This window comes from Somniosus microcephalus, unplaced genomic scaffold, assembly GCF_052327205.1.
Source record: "Somniosus microcephalus isolate GS21.2 unplaced genomic scaffold, FLI_Smic_1.0 scaffold1, whole genome shotgun sequence".
NCBI classification, from domain to species: domain Eukaryota; kingdom Metazoa; phylum Chordata; class Chondrichthyes; order Squaliformes; family Somniosidae; genus Somniosus; species Somniosus microcephalus.
Genome location: NW_028225188.1, coordinates 1,258,729 through 1,285,827, shown reverse-complemented (window position 1 = coordinate 1,285,827; position 27,099 = coordinate 1,258,729). Strand labels below are relative to the sequence as shown.

General features: G+C 46.3%; 1 protein-coding gene and 1 pseudogene across 1 annotated transcript in view; both read left to right on the top strand.

Annotated features, from left to right (window-relative positions):
- The window catches only part of LOC147084125 (uncharacterized), a 227,182-nt gene that overhangs the window by 48,069 nt on the left and 152,014 nt on the right, over positions 1-27,099 (top strand). Inside the window, exon 3 of the mRNA XM_085979847.1 lies at positions 20,157-20,802. Coding sequence (XP_085835973.1) covers positions 20,157-20,802 — 646 coding nt within the window. The remainder of the gene's footprint in view (positions 1-20,156; positions 20,803-27,099) is intronic.
- The window catches only part of LOC147084124 (uncharacterized), a 364,363-nt pseudogene continuing 344,772 nt past the window's right edge, over positions 7,509-27,099 (top strand).

Below are 27,099 nucleotides of genomic sequence, written 5' to 3'. Positions count from 1 at the left end.
TGATCAATGAATCATAGAATCATAGAAATTTACAGCACAGAAGGAGGCCATTCAGCCCATCTTGTCCGTGCCGGCTGACAAAGAGCTATCCTCCCTAATCCCACTTTCCAGCACTTGGTCCGCAGCCTTGTAGGTTACGGCACTTCAAGTACATATCTGTTAGGGTGAAAATTATATAGCTTAAAGCAGCAACATAAAGAATTAAAGAATGTCTTGTAAGAAGTGAACTTGTAAATAAGAAACAAGACAAAACAAACTCAGCTTAAGAGGGGGCGGCTGAGCTCGGGACACAAACTGTAATTCCCCCTTAGGCTTTACAACATTCGCTGCCCCCATTTTGTGTTAAATTCACAAAGCTTCCATCTTTGTCCCATGAGGATTCCCCATAGTATGTCTAAGTGCTGTTGTGTTGGGCAAGGGGCAGGAATTAACTGTTTGTGACTGTTCCCATTAAAACCATTGTGCTTGACATTAATTGAATTGAGGAATAGTCGACATTTTTAAGTAGTTTCTTGCCAGATTGAGGGTAGGCAAGATAATTGATAGAAGGCCTCCAATCAAATTACATCAGTGCCCCTCAGCCAGTCAGATTAATGTGTTCAAATGAGGCAAAATAAAATGAACAGTTATTGAATGTGGGAAACACTAAATATTTCATATTTATTCAGTGGTGCAGCCTTCTGGAAACTATTTGCTGGAAGCCCTTTGGATGTATTAATGTAATTCTACTATTCTATAATGCAAAGTCGATGAATCAGAATTGTGTGTATTGATGAGTTACAGTAATTGGTAGCTGCAAAACTGCCCATTTTGTAATTAACCATTAAAAAGTGCCCAAAGTTCTGGAAGGTTCCATATCATTTTATGTTGCCAAACTAGTATCCTGTGAGGACCGGGGAGTTGTTGCTGGGGGAGCGAGATTGGTTGAAGACACCTGTGTGTAATATTTTGCGAGAATGTATAAAAGAAGTTTCAATACCTTGTTGCTAAGGGAACGTGATTGGGTGAGGACAAGAGAATTGTTGCTGGGGGAGAATGTTGTCAATTTCTGTCCTGGACTCTCAGTGATGGCTTTTGGAAACTCCTTTCACCGTCTGTGAGAAGGGCAGGATTGACAGACGGGGAAACTCAAACCAAACTTCACATCAAGATCTCAGAGAGTCACTCCATTCATCAGGACCTGAAATTCATCGGCCTTTTGAGTGTGGAAGGAGAAATGTTTGGGAGGTAAGTAGCACGGAGTCCAGTTCTACGGAGTACGGCTTCTACAGAGTACTTAACTCGGGAATTGGGTGAGTGAGCGAATTCGATGAGGTGGGGGTAAGAGGGGCTGCTTGATACGTGAAAAAATATAAACAACTAGGGTTTAATTAGGACTGTGGGCTAAGTTACAGTAAAGACCTAAAGCATATAGCTAAATGTAATAAATTAAACTAGGTTATTACCGAGATTAAAAACTATTAATAGACAATTGGGTATTTCAAAACTTGGAAACCTAATTAGTTAAATAAAATACAATAGAGATCGCCGGGCAGGTGATGTGTTGCAGCTGTAGCATGTGGGAGCTGGTGGACCCCAGTGTGATCCACAGCAACCACATAGAGTCATAGAGGCACAGAAGGAGGCCATTCGGCCCATCGAGTCCGTGCTGGCTCTCTGTAGAGCAATCCAGTCAGTCCCATTCCCCGCTCTATCCCCGTAGCCCTGCAAGTTTATTTCCCCCAAGTGCCTATCCAGTCTCCCCTTGAAAACATTGAGTGTCTCCGCTTCCACCACTTCCGTCGGCAGTGAGTTCCAGGTCCTCACCACTCGCTGCGTAAAAAAGTTTCCCCTCTGTAATTGGTCTGTAGCCTTGTATGCTATGGCGTTTCAAGAGCTCATCTAAATGCTTCTTGAATGTTGTGAGGGTTCCTGCCTCTACCACCCTTTCAGGCAGTGAGTTCCAGATTCCAACCACCCTCTGGGTGAAAAAGTTTTTCCTCAAATCCCCTCTAAACCTCCTGCCCCTTACTTTGGAACTATGCCCCCTGGTTATTGACCCCTCTACTAAGGGGAAAAGTTCCTTTCTATCTACCCTATCTCTGCCCCTCATAATTTTGTACACCTCAATCAGGTCCCCCCTCAGCCTTCTCTGCTCCAAGGAAAACAACCCCAGCCTGTCCAGTCTTTCTTCATAGCTGAAGCACTCCAGCCCAGGTAACATCCTGGTGAATCTCCTCTGCACCCTCTCCAATGCGATCACATCCTTCCTATATTGTGGCGACCAGAACTGCACACAGTATTCCAGCTGTGGCCTAACTAGCATTTTGTACACCTCCATCATAACCTCCCTGCTCTTATATTCTATGCCTCGGCTATTGAAACCAAGTATCCCATATGCCTTTTTAACCACCTTATGTACCTGTCCTGCTGCCTTCAGGGATCTATGTACATGCACACCAAGGTCTCTCTGATCCTCTGTCCTTCCTAGGGTCCTACCATTCATTGTGTATTCCCTTGCCTTGTTAGTCCTCCCAAAATGCATCACCTCACACTTTTCAGGGTTAAATTCCATTTGCCACTGTTCTGCCCATCTGACCAACCCGTCTATATTGTCCTGTAGCCTGAGGCTTCCCTCCTCACTAATTACCACTCCACCAATTTTCCTGTCATCTGCGAACTTACTGATCATACCTCCTACATTCATATCTAAATCATTAATGTACACGACGAACAGCAAAGGACCCAGCACCGATCCCTGCGGTACACCACTGGACACAGGCTTCCAGTCACAAAAACAACCTTCGAACATCACCCTCTGCCTCCTGCCACTAAGCCAATTTTGGATCCAATGTGCCAAATTGCCCTGGATCCCATGGGTTCTTACCTTCTTGACCAATGAGTCGAGGTCCGGATCAGTCATGGCCCTGTGGGTAGCGGAGCGGGCCCAGGGGCCATGTAGCCTGATCCTGCTCCTATTTCATGTGTCTAATTCTGTTAGATTCAGGAGATGGTTCTGTGATAGTGGATTGGCGGTTAGGATCAGATCAGCCATGATCTTATTGAATGGCGGAGCAGGCTCGAGGGGCCGATTGGCCTACTCCTGCTCCTATTTCTTATGTTCTTATGTAATCTCCCATGTGGGACTTTGTCAAAAGCCTTACTGAAGTTGACGTAGACTACATCAACTGCACTACCCTCATCCACACACCTAGTCACCCCCTCTCAAAATTCAATCAAATTGGTTAGACATGATCTCTCCCTGACAAAGCCATGCTGACTATCCTTGATTAATCCTTGCCTCTCCAAGTGAAGACTAATTCTGTCGCTCAGAACTTTTTCCAATAATTTCCCGACCACTGATGTTCGGCTCACTGGCCTGTAATTCCCTGGTTTATCCCTACTACTACCCTTCTTGAATAATGGTACTACGTTAGCTGTTCTCCAGTCCACTGGCACCTCCCCTGTGGCCAGAGAGGTTCTGAAAATTTGTGTCAGAGCCCCTGCAATCTCCTCCCTTGCCTCACCCAGCAGGCTGGGATACATCTCGTCTGGGCCTGGGGGTTTATCCACTTTTAAGCCCGCTAAAACCGCTAGTACCTCCTCCCTCTCGATGCTAATATGTTCAAGTATATCACAGTCCCCCTGCCTGATTTCTATGCCTACATCGTCCTTCTCTATAGTGAACACAGATGCAAAATATTCATTTAAAACCTCACCCACATCTTCCGGCTCTACACACAGATTGCCACTTTGGTCCTTAATGGGCTCTACTCTTTCCCTGGTTATCCTCTTGCCCTTAATATACTTATAAAACACCTTGGGATTTTCCTTTATTTTGCCCACCAGTGTTTTTTCATGCCCTCTCTTCGCTCTCCTAATTTCTTTTTTAAGTACCCCCGTGCACTTTCTATACTCCTCTCGGGCTTCCACTGTTTTTAGTCCTTTGTATCTGCCAAATGCCTCCCTTTTTTCCAAAACCATTCTTGTATATCCCTTGACATGCAGGGTTCCCTGGGTCTGTTGGTCCCACCCTTGACTTTTACGGGAACATGTTGGTGTTGTACTCTCACTATTTCCTTTCTGAAAGATTCCCACTGCTCCGATGTGGATTTTCCTACAAGTAGCTGATCCCAGTCCACTTTGGCCAGATCCTGCCTTATCATATTAAAATCAGCCTTCCTCCAATTTAGAACCTTTATTTCCAGTCCATCTCTGTCCTTTTCCATAACTACCTTAAATCTCACTGAATTATGGTCACTGTCACCAAAATGCTCTCCTGCTGACACTTCTACCACTTGCCCGGCTAGATTCCCTAGAATTAGGTCCAGTACCGCCCCCTCTCTTGTAAGACTTTCTACATGCTGGCTCAAAGAGCTCTCCTGGATGCAGTTGATGAGCTGGAGTCCAAGCATCGGACACTGCGATACATCAGGGAGGGAGAAAGTTACCTGGACACTTTGTTCCAGGGGGCAGTCACACCCCTTAGGTTAAATCCTTCAGATTTGGTCCGTGGTCAGGGACAGGAGGCTGTGACTACGAGTGAGGCAAGTATGGGGATCCAGAAGGTAGCATTGGAGGAGCCTCAGCCCTTGCACTTGTCCAACAGGTACGAGGTTCTTGCAGCCTGTGTGGACGAGAGCAGGGACTGCAGGGAGGATGAGCAAACTGACCACAGCACCGTGGTACAGGGGGCCATTCAAGTTGCGGGAGTAAAAAGGAATGTAGTAGTGGTAGGGGACAGTATAGTTAGGGGGATAGATACTGTTCTCTGTAGCCGAGAGCGTGAGTCCCGAAGGCTATGTTGCCTGCCTGGTGCCAGGGTTAAGGACATCTCCTCTGGGCTGGAGAGGAACTTGGAGTGGGAGGGGAAGGATCCAGTTGTTGTGGTCCACACAGGTACCAATGACATAGGTAGGGCTAAGAAAGAGGTTCTACTGAGGGAGTACGAGCAGCTCGGGGCTAAATTAAAAAGCAGAACCACAAAGTAATCTCTGGATTACAAAGTGAGCCACGAGCAAATTGGCATAGGGTCAATAAGATGAGAGAGTTGAATGCGTGGCTCAGGGATTGGTGTGGGACAAATGGGTTTCGATTCATGGGGCACTGGCAGCAGTACTGGGGAAAGAGGGAGCTGTTCTGTTGGGACGGACTTCACTTGAAGCGTGCGGGGACCAGTGTCCTGGCGAATCGAATAACTAGGGCTGTAGATAGGGCTTTAAACTAAATAGTGGGGGGGGGGTTCAGGTGAGGTGGAACCAAGTAATTTAAAGAGAAAGGACAAGGCAATAGTGCAGGGTAGCGATAGGGGTAATGATAACCAGAGTGTGACAGGAAGGGACAGAGCGTACAAGCATAAGAGTGTACCAGCAAATAAGGTCAGAGTAGGAAAAATGGTAAAAAGACAAAATTAAAGGCTCTTTATCTGAATGCACGCAGCATTCGTAACAAGATCGATGAGTTGACGGCACAAATAGAAATAAATGGTTATAATCTGATCGCCATTACAAAGACGTGGTTACAAGATGACCAAGGCTGGGAACTGAATATTCAGGAGTATTTGACATTTCGGAAGGATAGGCAGAAAGGAAAAGGAGGTGGGGTAGCTCTGTTAATAAAGGATGAGATCAGTTCAATAATGAGAAATGATCTTGGCTCGGAAGATCAAGATGTAGAATCAGTTTGGGTGGAGATAAGAAATAATAAGGGAAAGAAGTCACTGGTGGGAGTGGTCTATAGGCCCCCCTAACAGTAGCTACACTGTGGGACAGAGTATAAATCAAGAAATAATGGAGGCTTGTAAGAAAGGTACTGCAATAATCGTGGGTGATTTTAATCTTCGAATCAAATTGGCAAAGGTAGCCTTGAGGACGAGTTCATAGAGTGTATTCAGGACAGATTCTTGGAACAATATGTTGTGGAACCCACCAGGGATCAGGCTATTTTAGATCTGGTAATGTATAATGAGACAGGATTAATTAATGATCTCATAGTAAAGGATCCTCTAGGGAACCTGCTCATAACATGATCGAATTTCACATTCAATTTGAGGGTGAGAAACTTGAGTCTGAAACTAGTGTCTTAAACTTAAATAAAGGCAATTACAAGGGTACGAAGACAGTGTTGGCTAAAGTGGACTGGGAAAATAGATTAATTCAATTCAATTCAATTTTATTTGTCATATATGCAGCAGACGTGTGTACTGCACAATGAAATGTTGATTTTTACGAGCCCTCCCAACATTGGAATAAATATGGCATAACAATGATAAAAATACTAATAGAAATACAGTAATAATAAATAAAACTACAGTAATAAATAATAAATTATTCGTTCATGAGTCTTATGGCCTGGGGGTAGAAGCTGTTTCAAAACCTGTTGGTACGAGACCGTATGCTTCGGTATCTCTTACCGGACAGGAGCAGGGCAAAGAGGTTGTGGCTGGGGTGGCTCAGGGCCTTCCCCCGGCACCTCTTGGGGTAGATATCCTGGACAGCGGGTAGTTTAATTCCTATAGTATGTTGTGCAGCTTTCACCACCATCTGTAGAGCCTTGCGGTCTGTGGCGGTGCAGTTGCCATACCAGGTAGTGATGCAGCCGGACAGGATACTCTCGATGGTGCACCGGTAGAAGTTGGTGAGAATCTGGGGGGCCATTCCAAATTTCTTCAGTCTCCTGAGGAAGAACAGGCGTTGGCATGCCTTCTTCGTTATGACGTCGATGTGATGCGACCACGTTAAGTCCTCCGTAATGAATACACCCAGGAATTTGAAGCTGCTGACCCGCTCCACCTCAGCCCCTTCGATGTAGATTGGGGTATGTCCCTCCCCCTGCCGCTTCCTGTAGTCCACGATCATCTCCTTTGTTTTGCTGATGTTGAGGGAGAGGTTGTTGTACTTGCACCATTCTGCTAGAGCTCTTACCTCCTCCCTGTAGCCTTTCTTGTCGCCATCTGTGATCAGGCCTACAACGATAGTGTCATCAGCAAACTTGATGATGGAGTTGGAGTTGTGCGTGGCCACGCAATCGTGAGTAAACAGGGAGTACAGAAGGGGGCTGAGCACACAACCCTGGGGAGCTCCCGTGTTCAGGATCAGTGTTGAGGAGGTGTTACTGCCTATTTTCACCACCTGGGGTCTGCCCGTCAGGAAGTCCAGGATCCAGTCGCATAGGGAGGTGTTAAGTCCTAGCTCACTGAGCTTGTTGACAAGCTTGGAGGGGATAATGGTATTGAATGCTGAACTATAATCAATGAATAACATTCTCACATAGGTGTTCCTCTTATCCAGGTGTGATAAGGCAGTGTGCAGTACAGTGGCGATGGCATCATCCCTAGATCTGTTTGGGCGGTAGGCAAATTGGAGTGGGTCCAGTGTGTCAGGTAGTAAGGAGTTGATGTGGGTTTTGACCAGCCTCTCAAAGCACTTCATGATGACAGAAGTGAGTGCTATGGGGCAGTAGTCGTTTAAACAGGTAACTTGTTTTTTGGGGACTGGAATAACCGAAGTCATCTTGAAGCAGGTGGGGACTACAGACTGGTACAGTGAACGGTTGAATATATCCATAAACTCGGCTGCCAGCTGGTCAGCGCATGCTCTAAGGACACGCCCAGGGATTCCATCTGGACCGGGTGCTTTGTGGGTGTTCACTCTCTTAAAGGTCTTGCTCACGTCAGCCACGGAGATTAAAAGGTAAGACGGTAGATAAGCAGTGGCAGACATTTAAGGAGATATTTCATAACTCTCAGCAAAGATATATTCCAATGAGAAGGATGAACTAAGGAAGTTAAGGAGGTTATCAAATTGAAGGAAAAGGCATACAATGTTGTGAAGATTAGTGGTAGGCCAGAAGATTGGGAGATTTAAAAAACTTGGAAAGGATGACAAAAAATAATAGAGAGAAGATGAATTATGAGAGTAAACTGGCAAGAAATATAAAAACAGACAGTAAGAGCTTCTACAAGTATATAAAAAGTGTGGTGTATGTGCCTTTAAGAGCCCCAGGTGTGCGTAATGCCGGTAATTGCCACTTGGGCTATATAAGCCTGTGTATTGTGTATATCCTTTAGAAACCCCCCCCCAGACTTGCTTAGTAAATACCTATGAACCAACTCCTGTCTTCAGTGTCTTTATCTACACACGGACACTACAGTGGCGACGAAGTGGAAACGGACTTACCTGCAATTTGGCAGCACCTCAAGGACATCAATTCCTCCAGCGTCCAGAAGACTCAAGGAAGTAAGAGAAACTGTGGTTTCACCAGCTGGCCAAGCTGGTGACAGGTACTGCGCTAATCCTTCCTGGGCGTCAGGCTGGAGCTCCAGCGGCGGGCTCTACAGCTGAGACAGGCAGCGAAATTGGAGGCAAGCAATAACGGACTGGGAGGGTGCACTCGAGAGACGGCCGGCGCGGCAAGCAGGTCAGCGTTTAGACCTCCGTCGGGAACGAGTCTCCAACAGTGAATAAACGGAAACCACAGTAAAACAGCGTTGTTATCGGTAGCAGCGGCGGGAAAGCGCGGGAAGCGCCATATCTTTTCTGAAATGCCTAAATCTGGTAATATTGAGGCTTTTGATGGCGAAATAGAAGATTGGACCACATACGTGGAAAGAGTAGAGGTTTATTGCACTGCAAATGGAATAACAGATGAAAAAAAAGCTTCAGTACTTCTGAACTTAATGGGCGCGAAGACATACGGGCTGTTACGAAATTTAATCACTCCAGCCAAACCAAAGGACAAGACTTTTAAAGAAATTGTTGATGCCCTGCAGGAGCATTTAGGCCCAACACCGCTGCTGATAGCGGAACAATTCAAGTTCTTCAAGAGAAATCAACACAAGAATGAAAGTAACGCTGATTACCTAACCGAATTAAGAAAGCTATCAAAGTACTGCCAATTCGGACCAGGACTATCAGATTATCTTCGAGACAAATTTGTTTGCGGTCTCTTAAGTGAAGGAACACAAAAAAGACTGCTTTCTGAAAAAGATTTAACATTGGACAAAGCTTTCAGTATGGCTGTATCATACGAAGCAGCAGCAAAAGGAGCTGCAGAGATACAACAAGAGACACAGGACTTCGGCACCCATAAAATGACACAGGAGTTCGGAAGATGTTATCGCTGCGGCAGATCCACCCATAACCAGAGGGACTGCTGGTTCAAGGGCAAGCATGCAGGCAATGTGGTAAGATTGGACACATTGCACGGGTATGCCAATCTGGACAAAATAAATCCACTGACAGAAAACAAAAAATCAATAAAGAAAAGTACAGGAAGGTACAAATGATGACGGACAATAGCTCCGAAGACCAGAATAGCGATAGAGACTCCGAAAACAAGAGACTAAGCTGTCTCAAATTACATAATGTACTTGCCAAAGAGGATTACCAAACCATTTGGGTTACCCTCACAATAGCAGGGTCCCCAGTTAAAATGGTGCTAGATACAGGATCAGCTCTAACCGTAATAAATCAACGAGATTACGAGAGGCTATTTTCGCATATACCTCTAAAAGACACATCCATTATCTTAAAAACATATACGGGGCAGAAAGTCTACCCCAAAGGAAAAATAAGGGTGCCTGTGGTATACAACGGCAAAGAAATACAAAAGTTGTATTTATACATTCTACAAGATGGTGGTCCACCGTTGTTGGGACGTGAATGGATAAGGAAGATACGTTTAAACTGGCACTCCATTCAGGCACTGACGGTGACCAGTAAGGAAAAAAAACAATGATGACATCATACCTGAACGATTAAAAGACATCTTGGCCAACGCCAAAGAAGTGTTTCAAGAGAAACTAGGAACCTTGAAAGGCATCACCGCCTCAATAAAAGTGGAAGATACAGCAATTCCAAAAAAATTTAAGGCAAGACCGGTGCCATACGCAATACGTCCGGCAGTCGAGGCAGAGCTGAAGAATTTGGAAAAGGCAGGCGTATTATCCAAAATAGATTGGAGCAAATGGGCAACACCCATTGTTCCAGTCATGAAAAAAACATTGAAAAAGAACTCTGAGGAACAGAAAAAAATTCGCATCTGTGGGGACTTTAAGGTGACTGTAAACCCGGTCCTTCACATGGTACAGTATCCTCTTCTGAGGATAGAAGATATTTTCGCCTCACTATCCGGAGGGAAACGTTTCACAAAAATTGACTTGGCACAGGCATATCTACAGATGGAGGTTGAGGAGACCTCTAAAAAGTATCTCACAATAAACACACACAAAGGCCTGTACCAGTACAATCGACTGGTTTTTGGAATAGCATCAGCTCCAGCTATCTGGCAAAGAGCTATGGAGCAAGTCCTGCAAGGGATTCCGGGAACTCAATGCTACCTAGACGACATCCTTATAACAGGAGAAAATGACAACGAGCACCTTGCCAATTTGGAGCAGGTGCTCACTAGGCTGAAAGAACGGGGCCTACGAGCAAATCGCCCCAAGTGCGAATTTTTCCAAAATCAGATATCATATTGTGGCCACATAATTAATAAGGAAGGGTTGCATAAGTCACCTGAAAAAAATTGAAGCAGTTATAAAAGCCCCAGCACCTGAAAATGTTTCACAATTAAGGTCATTCCTGGGATTAATAAATTACTATCATAAATTTTTACCGAACTTATCAACTATTCTACACCCTCTTAATGATCTTCTACAGACAGGAGTGATTTGGAAATGGAACGAAGACTGTAAACGTGCCTTCCATAAATGTAAAGACTTAATCACATCCGAGAAAATTTTGGCTCATTACAACCCATCACTACCAATCAGACTGGCGTGTGATGCATCCCCTTACGGCATAGGAGCGGTATTGTCCCATAGATTCCCTGATGGCTCGGAACGGCCGATAGCTTTTGCGTCACGCTCATTGAACTCAGCTGAGCGTAACTATGCCCAGATAGACAGGGAAGCACTCAGCCTAGTATGGGGAGTGAAGAAATTCAACCATTACCTATACGGACAAAAATTTACCTTGCTGACTGACCATCAACCCCTCATCTCCATATTCAACCCTAAAAAAGGTGTCCCCATTATGACGGCACAAAGACTACAGAGGTGGTCCCTTTTTCTAGGGGCACACCAATACAACATTGAATACAAAGGGTCAAAACAGCGTGGGAATGCTGACGGTTTATCACGCCTACCGTTGCCAACGATAGAAGAGACACCTACAGTAGACCCAGTAGAGATATTCCACTCTACCATAGTGGAATGTCTACCGGTGACAAATTCTGCCATTGAAAGGGAGACAAGAAATGACCCTACTCTCTCACGGGTCTACGATTTAACAGTGAAGGGATGGCCAGCACATGGCGAACACTGTTGCCAGCATTCTCGCAAAGAAGAGAACAGCTGTCAGTGTGCCGAGGAACCTTGATGTGTGGATCCAGAGTGGTGATTCCACCCAAACTCCAGGATAAAGCGCTAAAGGAGCTTCACGAGGGGCATCTGGGTGGAGTGAAAATGAAGAACCTAGCTAGGGCGTTTGTATGGTGGCCAGGTATCGATGGAGACATCGAAGACATGACCAAGAGCTGCCTAGGATGCCAGAAGGTCCAAAATGCTCCGCCACAGGCCCCTCTACATCCATGGGAGTGGCCCTCATCTTCCTGGCAAAGGGTGCACATCGACTTTGCTGGTCCATTTATGGACTCAATGTTCTTAATCGCAGTTGATGCACACTCCAAGTGGCCGGAGGTAATAAAGATGTCCTCCAGCACCACAGAAAAAACCATCACAGTATTAAGGACCATATCTGCCAGGAATGGGCTGCCGGAGCAGATATGTTCTGATAATGGACCGCAATTTGTGTCCGAAGAATTCAGAAAGTTCTTAAAGAACAATGGGGTAAAGCATTACACGTCCGCCCCATACCATCCCACCACCAATGGATTGGCTGAAAGGTTTGTCCAGACCTTCAAGAAGGCCATAAAGGCCATGGGTAATGAAGACATAAAACTTCAGCACAAGGTGGATAACTTCTTATTTGCATATAGGAATGCGACGCATATGGTTACTAACCAAACTCCCGCCATGATGTTCTACAATAGAAACCTAAGATGCCAGCTGGATTTGGTCAAGCCCAACATCCGAAGGGACGTGGAGAACCGGCAGTTTCAGGGCATGAATGAAAGGCCAACTAGGGCCTTCCAGATAGGCCAACCGGTTTTGGCCCGGGACTACCGTACCGAGAAATGGCAGCCTGGAACTATCTGCACACGATTAGGACCACTGATGTATACCGTGGACATCGGAGACAGCATAATAAGGCGCCATGCTGACCAAATCATAGAGTCATCCGAAAAGGGACAACCTACACCACCACTCTATACATCTAACGATGAAGTAGAGATACCCATATCTACCTCCGATCCGGTGATACTGGAGCCCGATGAACCCGACACTGGCCTTCAAGCCGAATCAGCCTTGCCAGAAGAACCTACGACACCACCAGAAACTACTACACCCCCGAGGCATTATCCGGACCGAGTCAGGAAGCCTCCTAAGAGACTAACTTATAATTAATTAATACAGCAATGTATATTATTTTGCATATAACATGTAATTAATAATTACTTAAAATATGATGTACTAGTTAGCTAGAAGGGGAGGAATTGTGGTGTATGTGCCTTTAAGAGCCCCAGGTGTGCGTAATGCCGGTAATTGCCACTTGGGCTATATAAGCCTGTGTATTGTCTATATCCTTTAGAAACCCCCCCCAGACTTGCTTAGTAAATACCTATGAACCAACTCCTGTCTTCAGTGTCTTTATCTACACACGGACACTACAAAAAGGAAGAGAGTAGCTAAAGTAAACGTTGGTCCCTTAGAGGATGAGACTAGGGAATTAATAATGGGAAACAAGGAAATGGCAGAGACGTTGAACAAATATTTTGTATCTGCCTTCATGGGACAAGACACTAAAAGCATCCCAATAATAGTGGAAAATCAAGGGGCAAAAGGGAGGGAGGAACTTAAAACTATCACTAGAGAAAAAGTACTGGGCAAACTAATGGGACTACAGGCTGACAAGTCCCCTGGACCTGATGGCCTGCATCCTAGGTTGATTCCTGGGATGAAGGGGTTGTCTTATGAGGAAAGGTTGAGCAGGTTGGGCCTATACTCATTGGAGTTTCGAAGAATGAGAGGTGATCTTATTGAAACATGCAAGATTCTGAGGGGGCTTAACAGGGTGGATGCTGAGAGCCAGCACGTGAGTGCAAAAGACAAGGCTGAAGCGTTTGCAACCATCTTCAGCCAGAAGTGCCGAGTGGATGATCCATATCGGCCTCCTCCTGCAGTCCCCACCATCACAGAAGCCAGTCTTTAGCCAATTCGATTCACTCCACGTGATATCAAGAAACGGCTGAGCGCACTGGATTCAGCTGTTGTGGAGTATTTTAAACCAACACTCGACACAAGGTTTTAGATCGATAGTCAAGTTGTCTTTATTGCACCGGTGGGGAAACAGTCTGCTCTGTCTTAGCCAGACCTTTCCAAATTGGTACAGCAAACACGACATTTTTATACATTACAACACACGTCAAAATTCATTGCTGCCACCTGATTGGACCTTGGCCCGCATGCATCTTCACTGATTGGTTGCCTATGCCGCGTTACATTAAAGTACCGCCTTTATTATTGGCCGTTATCCCCAAGCTTTTGTTTCACCTATGACCTTTGTTTATGCCAGATGGGTCTCATTGTATTTCTGACTCATTGTCCTCCTTTCCTGCCTCTCTCTCTCCTCCTTTCCTGCCTCTCTCTGTCCTCCTTTCCTGCCTCTCTCTGTCCTCCTTTCCTGCCTCTCTCGGCCTCTTTTACTTCCAACTCATTGTTTTACTTTCCTGCCAGAACAGAACTTACATCCTCTCGACCTCTTCTGGTTCCATGTCCAGCAATGTTATCTCCACTGCCAATTCAGCAACTTAGAAAAAGCTTACTACTGCAAAGAATGGTCTTTATTACACTAGTCAGTGAAACTGCCAGCGATGTCAGTTTAACTCTTTCCCCACTACACAGACACACACACACATAGTCAGACAGACACAGATACTCACAAAAATACAGTCAGACACACACTCAGATTTTTTCTGCATGAACATTTTATTATTAATTTCAAAGACTTTAAGAAAAAGGTGGGAGTGGTGGGCGGAGGGCTCTTAAAGGGACAGGGACTCTCCTTTTCAATGTGAATTTCATTAAAGGGACCGAGTCACTCCTTGCCTGTGGAGGACCAGTTTTAAAAGGACAGCATCTCGAAATCAGGTGCTGTCTGCGTGTGAACCACCTCCTCCCAATTTCCTGCCAAGCGATCCCTGCGGGCACCACTCCACTCTAGGAGTGGCTCCTAGAATCATACAGCACAGAAGGAGGCCATTCAGCCCATCATGCCTGTGCCGGCTCTTTGAAAAAGCTCTCCATTTAGTCCCACTCCCTCTGCTCTGTCCCCATAGCCCTGCAATTTTTTCCCCTTCAAGTATTTATCCAATTCTCCAGTGAACGTTATTATTGACTCTGCTTCCACCGCCCTTTCAGGCAGCGCATTCCAGATCACAACAACTCGCTGCGTCAATAAAATTCTCCTCACTTCGCCTCTGGTTCTTTTGTCAATGACCTTAAATCTGTGTCCTCTGGTTACCGACCCTCCTGCCACTGGAAACAGTTTCTCCTTATAAGCTACAGCTATACAAAGGCCTGGTTAGACCCCAGAGAGTCATAACGGCACAGAAGGAGGCCATTCGGCCCATCCAGTCCATGCCGGCGCTCTATACAATCCAGTCAGTCCCATTCCCCCGCTCTATCCCCGTAGCCCTGCAAGTTTATTTCCCTCAAGTGCCTATCCAGTCTCCCCTTGAAAACATTGAGTGTCTCCGCTTCCACCACTTCCGTCGGCAGCGAGTTCCAGGTCATCAACACTCGCTGCATAAAAAAGTTTTTCCTCACCTCCCCCCTGTATCTCTTGCCCAAAACCTTAAATCTGTGTCCCCTAGTCCTTGTACCGTCAACTTGTGGGCACAACCTTTCCCCGTCTAGCCTAACCAAACCCGTCACAATCTTGTACACCTCTATCAAATCACCCCTCAACCTCCTTTGCTCTAATGAAAGCAAATCCAGCTTCTCCAACCTGTCCTTGTAGCTAAGATCCCCCATCCCCAGAACCATTCTGGTAAATCTCCTCTGCACCCTCTCAAGGGCCTTCACACCCTTCCTAAAGTGTGGTGACCAGAACTGGACGCAATACTCCAGTTGTGGCCTAACCAGCGCTTTATAAAGGTTCAGCATAACTTCTCTACTTTTGTACTCAATACCTCTATTTATGAAGCCCAAGATCCCATATGCTTTGTTAACCACTCTCTCAATATGTCCCGCCACCTTCAGGGACCTACGCACATTAACTCCCAGGAACTCCCTGGAGCACTGTGTACAGTTCTGGGCACCGCACCTCAGAAAGGATATATTGGCCTTGGAAGGAGTGCAGCGCAGATTCACCAGAATGTTACCCGGGCTCCAAGGGTTAGATTATGAGGGAGAGATTACATAAACTAGGCTTGTGTTCCCTGGAATCTAGAAGGTTAAGGAGTGATTGAGGATTTTGAAAGGAATTGGTAGAGTAGATAGAGAGAAACTTTTGGGTTTAAATGCTCCTGCAGGGTATCAACAATTTCTTTAAAAGTCTTGTCCTTTGGTTTGGCTGGAGTGATTAAATTTCGTAACAGCCCGTATGTCTTCGCGCCCATTAAGTTCAGAAGTACTGAAGCTTTTTTATCATCTGTTATTCCATTTGCAGTGCAATAAACCTCTACTCTTTCCACGTATGTGGTCCAATCTTCTATTTCGCCATCAAAAGCCTCAATATTACCAGATTTAGGCATTTCAGAAAAGATATGGCGCTTCCCGCGCTTTTTTTTTCTCTCTGTAGCAACGATATGGCGCTTCCCGCGCTTTCCCACCGCTGCTACCGATAACTGGTTTCCGTTTATTCACTGTTGGAGACTCGTTCCCGACGGAGGTCTAAACGCTGACCTGCTTGCCGCGCCGGCCGTCTCTCGAGTGCACCCTCCCAGTCCGTTATTGCTTGCCTCCGATTTTGCTGCCTGTCTCAGCTGTAGAGCCCGCCGCTGGAGCTCCAGCCTGACGCCCAGGAAGGATTAGCGCAGTACCTGTCACCAGCTTGGCCAGCTGGTGAAACCACAGTTTCTCTTACTTCCTTGAGTCTTCTGGACGCTGGAGGAATCGATGTCCTTGAGGTGCTGCCGAATTGCAGGTAAGTCCGTTTCCACTTCGTCGCCACTGTAGTGTCCGTGTGTAGATAAAGACACTGAAGACAGGAGTTGGTTCATAGGTATTTACTAAGCAAGTCTGGGGGGGGTTTCTAAAGGATATACACAATACACAGGCTTATATAGCCCAAGTGGCAATTACCGGCATTACGCACACCTGGGGCTCTTAAAGGCACATACACCACAACCAAGGCCCTATATAATTGCGGTAAGACTTTACTCTTATACTCCAATCCTTTTGTAATAAAGACTAACGTACCATTTGCTTTCCTAATTGCTTGCTGCACCTGCGTGTTAAGATGAGAAATGATAAAGGCAAGAAGTCACTTGTGGGAGTGGTGTACAGGCCCCCTGACAGTAACCACACGGTAGGATGGAGTATAAAGGAAGAAATAATGGGAGCTTGTCCGAAAGGTATGGCAATAATCATGGGGGATTTTAATCTACATATAGACTGGAAAAATCAGATGGGCAAAGGTAACCTAGATGAGGAGTTCATAGAATGTTTTCGGGATAGTTTCTTAGAACAGCACATTCTGGAGCCAACCAGAGAGCAGGCTATACTAGACCTGGTATTGTGCAATGAGATAGGATTAATTAATGACCTCATAGTGAAGGCACCCCTAGGTAGCAGCGATCATAATATGATTGAATTTTACATTCAGTTTGAGGGAGAGACGAGTGGGTCCAAGACTAGTATTTTAAACTTAAATAAGGGCAATTATGAGGGCATGAAAGCAGAGCTAGCTAAAGTGAACAGGCAAATTAGGTTGAGGATAGGTCAATAGAGTTGCAGTGGCAGACATTTAAGGGGATATTTCAGAATACACAGAATAGATACATTCCAACGAGAAAGAAAAATTCCAAGGGGAGGACCCACCATCCGTGGTTAACTAAAAAAGTTAAAGATAGTATCAGACTTAAAGAAAAAGCATATAATTGTGCAAAGATGGCTGGCAGGTCAGAAGATTGGACAGAATATAAAAAACAGCAAAGAATGACTAAAAGATTAATAAGGAGAGAAAAATGAGAGTACCAGAGAAAGCTAGCTAGAAATATAAACACAGTTAATAAGAGTTTCTATAGATATTTAAAAAAGAAAAGAGTTAACAAAGTGAGCATTGGTCCTATAGAAAGTGAGTCTGGGGAATTAATAATGGAAAATAAGGAGATGGCAGTTGAATTGAACAGGTATTTTGCATCGGTCTTCACTATAGAGGATTCAAGTAACATCCCAGAAATAGCTGTAAATCAGGAAATGGAAGGGAGGGAGGAACTGAAGAAAATTACAATCACCAGGGAAGTGGTACTGAGCAAATTGTTGGAGCTGTGGGCTGACAAGTCCCCGGGGCCTGATGGACTTCATCCTAGGGTCTTAAAAGAAGTGGCTAGTGAGATAGTTGATGCGTTGGTTTTAATTTTCCAAAATTCCCTAGATTCGGGGAAGGTTCCATTAGATTGGAAAATAGTGAATGTAACTCCTTTATTCAAAAAGGGAGGGAGACAGAAAGCAGGAAAGTACAGGCCAGTTAGCTTAACATCTGTCACAGGGAAGATGTTAGAAGCTATTATTAAAAACGTTATAGCAGGGCACTTGGAAAAGTTCAAGGTGATCAGGCAGAGTCAACATGGTTTTGTGAAAGGGAAATCATGTTCAACCAATTTATTGGAGTTCTTTGAGGAAGTAACATGTGCTGTGGATAAAGGGGAACTGGTGGATCTACTGTACTTAGATTTCCAGAAGGCATTTGATAAGGTGCCACATCAAAGGTTATTGCGGAAAATAAAAGCTCATGGTGTAGGGAGTAACATGTTGGCATGGATAGAAGATTGGCTAGCTAATAGGAAACAGAGAGTAGGCATAAATGGGTCATTTTCTGGTTGGCAAGATGTAACGAGTGGTGTGCCACAGGGATCAGTGCTGGGACCTCAACTTTTTACAATTTATATAAATAACTTGGATGAAGAGACCGAAGGTATGGTTGCTAAATTTGCTGATGACACAAAGATAGGTAGGAAAGTAAATTGTGAGGAGGACATAATGAGGCTACAAAGGGATATAGATAAGTTAAGTGAGTGGGCAAAGATCTGGCAAATGGAGCATAATGTGGGAAAATGTGAAGTTGTCCATTTTGGCAGGAAGGATAAAAAAGAAGCATATTATCTAAATGGTGAGAGATTGCAGAGCTCTGAGATGCAGAGGGATCTGGGTGTCCTAATGCATGAATCGCAAAAGGTTAGTATTCAGGTACAACAAGTAGTCAGGAAAGCTAATAGAATGTTATTGTTTATTGCGAGGGAAACTGAATACAAAGGTAGGGAGGTTATGCTTCAGTTATACAGGGCATTGGTGAGACCACATCTGGAGCACTGTGTACAGTATTGGTCTCCTTATTTAAGGAAGGATGTAAATGCATTGGAAGCAGTTCAGAGAAGGTTTACTAGACTAATACCTGGAATGGGTGGGTTGTCTTATGAGGAAAGGTTGGACAGGCTAGGCTTGTATCCGCTGGAGTTTAGAAGAGTAAGAGGTGACTTGATTGAAACATATAAGATCCTGAGGGGTCTGGACAGGGTGGATGTGGAGAGGATGTTTCCTCTTGTGGGAGAATCTAGAACTAGGGGTCACTGTTTAAAAATAAGGGGTCGCCCATTTAAGACCGAGATGAGGAGAATTTTTTTCTTACAGACGGTCGTGAGTCTTTGGAACTCTCTTCCTCAGAGGGCGGTGGAAGCAGAGTCTTTGAATATTTTTAAGGCAGAGGTAGATAGATTCTTGATAAGCAAGGGGGTGAAAGGTTATCGGGGGTAGGTGGGAATGTGGAGTAATCAGATCAGCCATGATCTTATTGAATGGTGGAGCAGGCTCGAGGGGCCGAGTGGCTGACTCCTGCTCCTAATTCGTATGTTCATATGTAACCTGTGCAGCAGCTGGGGCCTGAAAATCAGCTTCACTGCCCCTGGGCTGGGAAAGGGGGACATGAGGCAACATTCTCCCTCTTACCCCTTTCTACACTCCTTTTACAGGGTTTTAGAAGTGGAGCATTTACAGACAGGAAGCTCAGACCGAACATCACGTCAAGAACAGACAGAGTCACTCGATTCATCAGGACCTGATTCAGTTGGTCTTCCAATCTGCTGGCACACCAGCGAGTTCACACTGATGAGAGACCTTTTAAATGTTCTGTGTGTGGGGAGAGCTTCAAAATCTACAAGTACCTGAAGCAACACCAGTGGGTACACACTGGGAGAGCCCGTTCACCGGCCCCGTGTGTAGGAAGGGATTCACTCTGTCATCCGCTCCGATGATACACCAGCAAGATCACACTAGGGAGAGACCTTTAACCCGCTCCGTGTGTGGGACGGGATTAATTGCACCATCCGTGCTGCTGAGACACCAGTTTGTCCACGCCGATGAGAGACCGTTGACCTGCTCCGTGTTTTTGAAGCGATTCTCTCATTCTGCCACCCTCCTGAGACACCAGCTTGTTCACATTAAATGTTCTGACTGTGGGAAGAGATTTCAAAGGTCCCAGGATCTGAAGAGACACCAGCTGGAGAGAGCAGGAGAGATTCTGTTCACCTGCTCCGTGTGTGGGAAGCGATTCACTCGGTCCTCAAATCTGCTGGCACACCAGCGCGTTCACACTGGGGAGAGGCCGGTGAAACATTCCGACTGTGGGAAAAGCTTTCAAATGTCCCAGGAGCTGAAGGGACACCAGCTGGAGAGAGCAGGAAAGAGGCCATTCACCTGCTTCGTGTGTGGAAAAGGATTCACTCAGCCATCAAACCTGTTGAGACACCAGCAATATCACACTGATGAGCGACCATTTAAATGTTCTGACTGTGGGAAGAGCTTTAAAACCTCTGGGGATCTGAAGAAACACCAGTTGGTTCACACCAATGAGAGACCATTTAAATGCTCTGACTGTGGGAAGAGCTTTAAAAGCTCCAGGAATCTGAATGGACACCAGCATGTTCACACTGATGAGCGACAATTTAAATGTTCTGACTGTGGGAAGAGCTTTAAAACCTCTGGGGATCTGAAGAAACACCAGTTGGTTCACACCGATGAGAGACCATTTAAATGCTCTGACTGTGGTAAGAGCTTTAAAACCTCCGGGCATCTGAATGGACACCAACGTTTTCACACTGGGGAGAGGCCATTCACCTGCTCCGTGTGTGGGAAGGGATTCACTCAGTCATCCCACCTGCTGGAACACCAGCGAGTTCACACTGATGAGAGACCATTTAAATGCCCTGACTGTGGGAAGAGCTTTAAAAGCTCCAGGAATCTGAATGGACACCAGCATGTTCACACTGATGAGAGACCATTTAAATGCTCTGACTGTGGTAAGAGCTTTAAAAGCTCCGGGCATCTGATTGCACACCAGCGTGTTCACACCGGGGAGAGGCCATTCACCTGCTCCGTGTGTGGGAAGGGATTCACTCGGCCATCCCACCTGCTGACACACCAGCGAGTTCACACTGATGAGAGACCATTTAAATGCTCTGACTGTGCTAAGAGCTTTAAAAGCTCCGGGGAGCTGAAGAGACACCAGCGAGGTTACACTGTTTAGCACAGGGCCCTGTAGACAGCTGGGGCATCATGAACATGGAATGGATGAATGTTTTATAAATTTTTGTACTGCTGTTTAATCTTTCAATCTGTTGTGCTGATGACTCCCTTCGATTGACTGTTCATGGTGTTACATCGAATGTACAGCACAGAAACAGGCCATTCGGCCCAACTGGTCCATGCCGGTGTTTATACCCCACACCCACTCTACTTCAATTAACCCGATCAACATCTCCTCCCATTCCTTTCTCCCTCATGTGGCTTCCTCATAAATGCATCTGTGCTGTTCACCTCAACTACTCCCTGTGGTAGCGAGTTCCCCATTCTCACCATTCTCTGGGTAAAGACACTTCTCCTGAATTCATTACTCGATTTATTAGTGACTATTTTAAGTTTGTGGCCTCATAAATATGATGAGATTCTGTTAAGCTGACCGGTATGTTGTTGAACTTTGTCTTTTTCTGATGAATTAAACATTACTGAGCCCTTGTACGCGTGTTATGGGATTAAGTTTTTTTTAATTCGTTCATGGGATGTGGGCGTCGCTGGCAAGGCCAGCATTTATTGCCCATGCCTAATTGCCCTTGAGAAGGTGGCGTTGAGCCACCGCCTTGAACCGCTGCAGTCCGTGTGGTGAAGGTACTCCCACAGTGCTGTCAGGGAGGGAGTTCCAGGACTTTTGTTGTAGCTAATTTGGGGCTACGTGGACCAGGTGATATTCTAGGTCGACACGATCCCAACAGAAGCCTTTGGAGTCAAATAAAACTCTGACCACGAGTGAATGGCAAAGTAAAAGAATGCTTTATTGCAGAGCTCTGGGAGAAGCAGCTATACACCCGGTGTGCAATCGCCACACTTCTCATTTTACACACACAAAGCCCCTGCCTATATACAGGGGTCAAAACAAATTACCTCATATTACTAATCACCGCGATACCCCGTGACATCTATAATGGTTACCTATTTTAAGCAAGCGATGGACCCTAGGTCTAAAACCTTTTTCGGGACCTTTAACCGCAGACAGGAGAAGCAGAAGTCCAACCTATTTTCCGTCGCAAGGTGACCACAATCGTTCAATAACAAAACTGCAGCTGGCATTATCTCATCCCAGCCTACGTGCGAGTTCAGGGGGCCCCTTTGTCAACCAGTTTAATGTCAAGTATCCCGACAGTCTTTGCAAAGTCCTTAGTACTGAAATTCTCCTTAACACTTTGACCCAGCGCCGATGAAGGAATGACAATATACTTCCAAGTTAGAATGTGTTTGACTTGGAGTTGGTGGTCATAGAGTCATAGAGTTATACAGCACAGAAAGAGGCCCTTCGGCCCATCGTGTCTACACCGGCCATCAAGCCCTGTCTAATTGTGGTAAACCACTAATCTGCCTGTACAGAACATGTCTGGGCATGCCTCAGCTGGCTCCGCCCCTGGCTCCACCCCTAAGCCCAGGTATAAAGGTGATTGACCTCCAGTCCCCCTGGCTTTAAGGATCGGTCTACCAGCAGAGACCTGCTCGTATTCTTTTGTTAATAAAAGCCGACATGTTGTAAGTTTAACTTAGTCTTCTGGAGTTATTGATGGCGCATCACTAATCTAATCCCATTTTCCAGCACTGGGTCGATAGCCTTGTATGCTATGGCAGTTCAAGGGCTCATCTAAATGCTTCTTGAATGTTGTGAGGGTTCCTGCCTCTACCACCCTTTCAGGCAGTGAGTTCCAAATTCCAACCACCCTCTGGGTGAAAAAGTTTTTCCTCAAATCCCCTCTAAACCTCCTGCCCCTTACCTTGGAACTATGCCCCCTGGTTATTGACCCCTCAGGGGAAAGGTTCCATTCTATCTACCCTATCTCTGCCCCTCATTATTTAGTACACCTCAATCAGGTCCCCCCTCAGCCTTCTCTGCTCTAAGGAAAACAACCCCAGCCTGTCCAGTCTCTCTTCATAGCTGAAGCACTCCAGCCCAGGTAACATCCTGGTGAATCTCCTCTGCACCCTCTCCAATACAATCACATCCTTCCTATAGTGTGGCGACCAGAACTGCACACTGTATTCCAGCTGTGGCCTAACTAGCATTTTGTACTCCTCCATCATACCCTCCCTGCTCTTATATTCTATGCCTCAGCTAATGAAGGCAAGTATCCCATATGCCTTTTTAACCACCTTATCTACCTGTCCTGCTGCCTTCAGGGATCTATGTATTCTATCAGGTGTTCCCAGGCACCTGCTGCCCTTGTCCTTCTAGGTGGAAGAGTTCGCGGGTTTGGGAGGTGCTGCCGAAGAAGCCTTGGCGAGTTGCTGCAGTGCATCTTGTAGATGGTACACACTGCAGCCATGGTGCACCGGTGGTGGAGGGAGTGAATGTTTAAGGTGGTGGATGGGGTGCCAATTAAGCGGGCTGCTTTGTCTTGGGTGGTGTCGAGCTTCTTGAGTGTTGTTGGAGCTGCACTCATCCAGGCAAGTGGAGAGCATTCCATCGCACTCCTGACGTGTGCCTTGTAGATGGTGGAAAGTCTTTGGGGAGTCAGGAGGTGAGACACTTGCCGCAGAATACCTAGCCTCTGACCTGCTCTTGTAACCACAGTATTTATGTGGCTGGTCCAGTTAAGTTTCTGGTCAATGGTGACCCCCGGGATGTTGATGGTGGGGGATCCAGTGATGGTAATGTCGTTGAATGTCAAGGGGCGGTGATTAGATGCTCGCTTGTCGGAGATAGTCATTGCCTGGCCCTTGTGTGGTGCGAATGTTACCTGCCACTTATCAGCCCAAGCCTGAATGTTGTCCAGGTCTTGTTACATGCAGGCATGGATTGCTTCATTATCTGAGGAGTAGCGAATGGAACTGAACACTGTGCAGTCATCAGTGAACATTCCTACTTCTGACCTTATGTTGGAGGGAAGGTCATTGATGAAGCAGTTGAAGATGGTTGGGCCGAGGACACTGCCCTGAGGAACTCCTGCAGCGGTATCCTGGGGCTGTGATGATTGACCTCCAACCACCACAACCATCTTCCTTTGTGCTCGGTCTGACTCCAGCCAGTGGAGAGTTTCCCCCCGATTCATTAGCATTGAGGTAATAGTGAGAGTAATAGAAATATAGAAACATAGAAGATAGGAGCAGGAGTAGGCCATTCGGCCCCTCGAGTCTGCTCTGCCATTTAATGAGATCATGGCTGATCATCCAAATTCAGTACCCTGTCCCTGCCTTCTCCCCATATCCCTTGATCCCTTTAGCCTGAAGAAATATATCTAACTCCTTCTTGAATATATTTAATGAATTGGCCTCCACTGCCTTCTGTAGTAGAGAATTCCACAGGTTCACCACTCTCTGGGTGAAGAAATTCCTCCTTATCTCTGTCCTAAATGGCTTACCCCTAATCCTTAGACTGTGACCCCTGGTTCTGGACTCCCCCGCCATCTGGAACATCCTTCCTGCATCTAGTCTGTCCAGTCCTGTTCGAATTTTATAAGTTTCATTGAGATCCCCTCTCATTCATCAAAACTCCAGTGAGTATAAGCCCAATTGACCCAATCTCTCCTCATACGTCATTCCTGCCATCCCAGGTATCAGCCTGGTGAATCTTCGCTGCACTCCCTCCATGGCAAGAACATCCTTCCTCAGATAAGGTGACCAAAACTGCACACAATACTCAAGGTGTGGTCTCACCAAGGCCCTGTACAACAGCAGCAAGACATCCTTGTTCCTGTAGTAAAACCCTCTCGCTACGAAGACCAACTTACCATTTGCCTTCTTAACCGCCTGCTGCACCTGCATGCTTACCTTCAGCGGCTGGTGCACAAGGACACCCAGGTCTCGTTGCACTTCCCCTTCTCCCAATCTATTGCCATTCAGATAATAATCTGCCTTCCTGTTTTTGCCACCAAAGTGGATAACCTCACATTTATCCACATTATACTGCATCTGCCATGCATCTGCCCAATCACCCAACCTGTCCAAATCATGCTGGAGTTTCTCAGCATCCTCCTCACAGCACACACGCCCACCCAGCTTTGTGTCGTCTGCAAACTTGGAGATATTACATCTAGTTCCCTCGTCTAGATCATTAATATATATTGTGAATAGCTGGGGTCCAAGGACCGGTCACTGCCTGCCATTCGGAAAAAGATCCATTTATTCCAACTCTCCCCATATCCCTTGATCCCTTCAATCCCATGGTAGTTTTCTAAGGGCCAATGAATTTTGTCCCGGATTATTGTCTCTAAAAGTTTCCCCACCACCGACGTTAGGCTGACTGGCCTGCAGTTGCTGGGTTTATCCCTCTCCCCTATTTTAAACAGAGCTGTAACATTTGCAATCCTCCTGTCCTCTGGCACCACCCCCATGTCCAAGGAGGATTGGAAGATTGTGGCCGGAGCCTCCGCAATTTTCACCCCTACTTCCCTCAGTAACCGAGGACAAATCCCATCCGGACCGGGCGACTTTTCTACTTTGAGGACTGCGAACCTTTGAAGTCCCTCCTCTTTATCTATTTTATCCTATCCAGTATCGCTCCGGCCGCCTCCTTTACTGCTGCATTGGCAGCATCCTCTTCTCCAGTGAAGACAGATGCAAAGTTCTCATTTAGTTTTTAGCAATTCTCCAGTCCTCTTGCACCACCCCAGTTTCTAATGAGGATTTGGAAGGTTATGGCCAGTACCTCCGCAATTTCTTCCTTCACTTCCTTCAGCATACTAGGATGCTTCCCATCCGGTCCTGGTGACTTATCTACTTTAAGTACAGCCAGCCTTTCTAGTACCTTGTCTTTATCAATTTTATCCCATCCAGTATCTCCTCTACCTCCTCCTTCACTATGTCTATGGCAGCATCTTCTTCCTTGGTGAAGACAGATGCAAAGTACTGATTTAGTACCTCAGCCTTACCCTCTGCCTCCGTGCGTAGGTCTCCTTTTTGGTCCCTAATCGGCCCCACCCCTCCTCTTACTACCCGTTTACTATTTATATGCCTATAGAAGACTTTTGGATTACCTTTTATGTTAGCTGCCATTCTATTCTCATGCTCTCTCTTTGCCCCTCGTATTTTCGTTTTCACTTCTCCTCTGAACTTTCTATATTTAGCCTGATTCTCAGATGTATTCTCGACCTGACATCTGTCACACTGTGGCGTTACCACATTGGGGAAACACTGTGTGTATGTAGATAAACCTGTATAATCCCCTTTTAACTGCTGTATTCCCCTCCCCCCGCAAGATAGTTGCAAGCTGAGAGGAATAAGGCATGTTCAGACTTGCCTGCTGCTGAGAGAAGGAAAACCAATCAGGTTCCAGCATGTGACCAATCCGTGAGTCATCACAGGTTCGCGGGCTTTACGAATTCAGTACTGTATTGTGAGAGTTGGAGTAAAGACCTATTTCTTGTAGCTCGCTGTGTTGCCTATTTCTTTACGCGGGAGACCGTAGTCCCCCACAACACGTTCTTTTTCTGCTTCATCTTACTCTCTATCTCTTTCGTCATCCAGGGAGCTCTGACTTTAGTTGCCCTACATTTCCCCTTAGTGGGAATGTACCTCGACTGTACCCGAATTATTTCCTCTTTAAAGGCAGCCCATTGTTCCTCTACAGTTTTTCCTGACAATCTTTGATTCCAATTTACCCGGGCCAGATCCATTCTCATCCCACTGAAATTGGCCTTGCCCCACAGTGCAGTGGATGCGCTCCAGACTGCACTCTCCCCCCGAGGTGTCGTCACCCTCACCGGGATTCAGCACTGAAAACCGGTTTGAGAGCGCCGCACTCCCGGGGGATTCCTGCACTGCCTCGCCTCCTCAAACCCTGCTGGGCGGCCACCCAGTTACAATTCCCACAAACTCTCTGTGACTGTAGGGTGATCACCTCCTGGAACGTGTGCTCCAGGAACCTCTCAGCCTCCCGTCTGCCCGGCAGTGACTCCAGCCGCTCCCCAAGCTCAGAGACCCTGAGCTCGAGTTCCAGCCACGGGAGGTGCTACCTGCACACACGGTTCACCAGGACATGTGAAGCGTCCCGGAGTTCCTGCATGGCACAGGAATTGCAGCCTTCGGTCCCATCGTTTGGCTTAAAATCTGTCTACTTAAGCTATAGATATATATGATGTGAGGTTAGTGTGCCCTTACCCCTGTTTATTATTCAATCAGTGATGGTCCCTTTGCCAGGCCCGCTGCCTGCGGCCCCTCTCCCAGATTCCAGCCCCAGCTCTGTGCTGCCTGCGGCCCCTCTCCCAGATTCCAGCCCCAGCTCTGTGCTGCCTGCGGCCCCTCTCCCA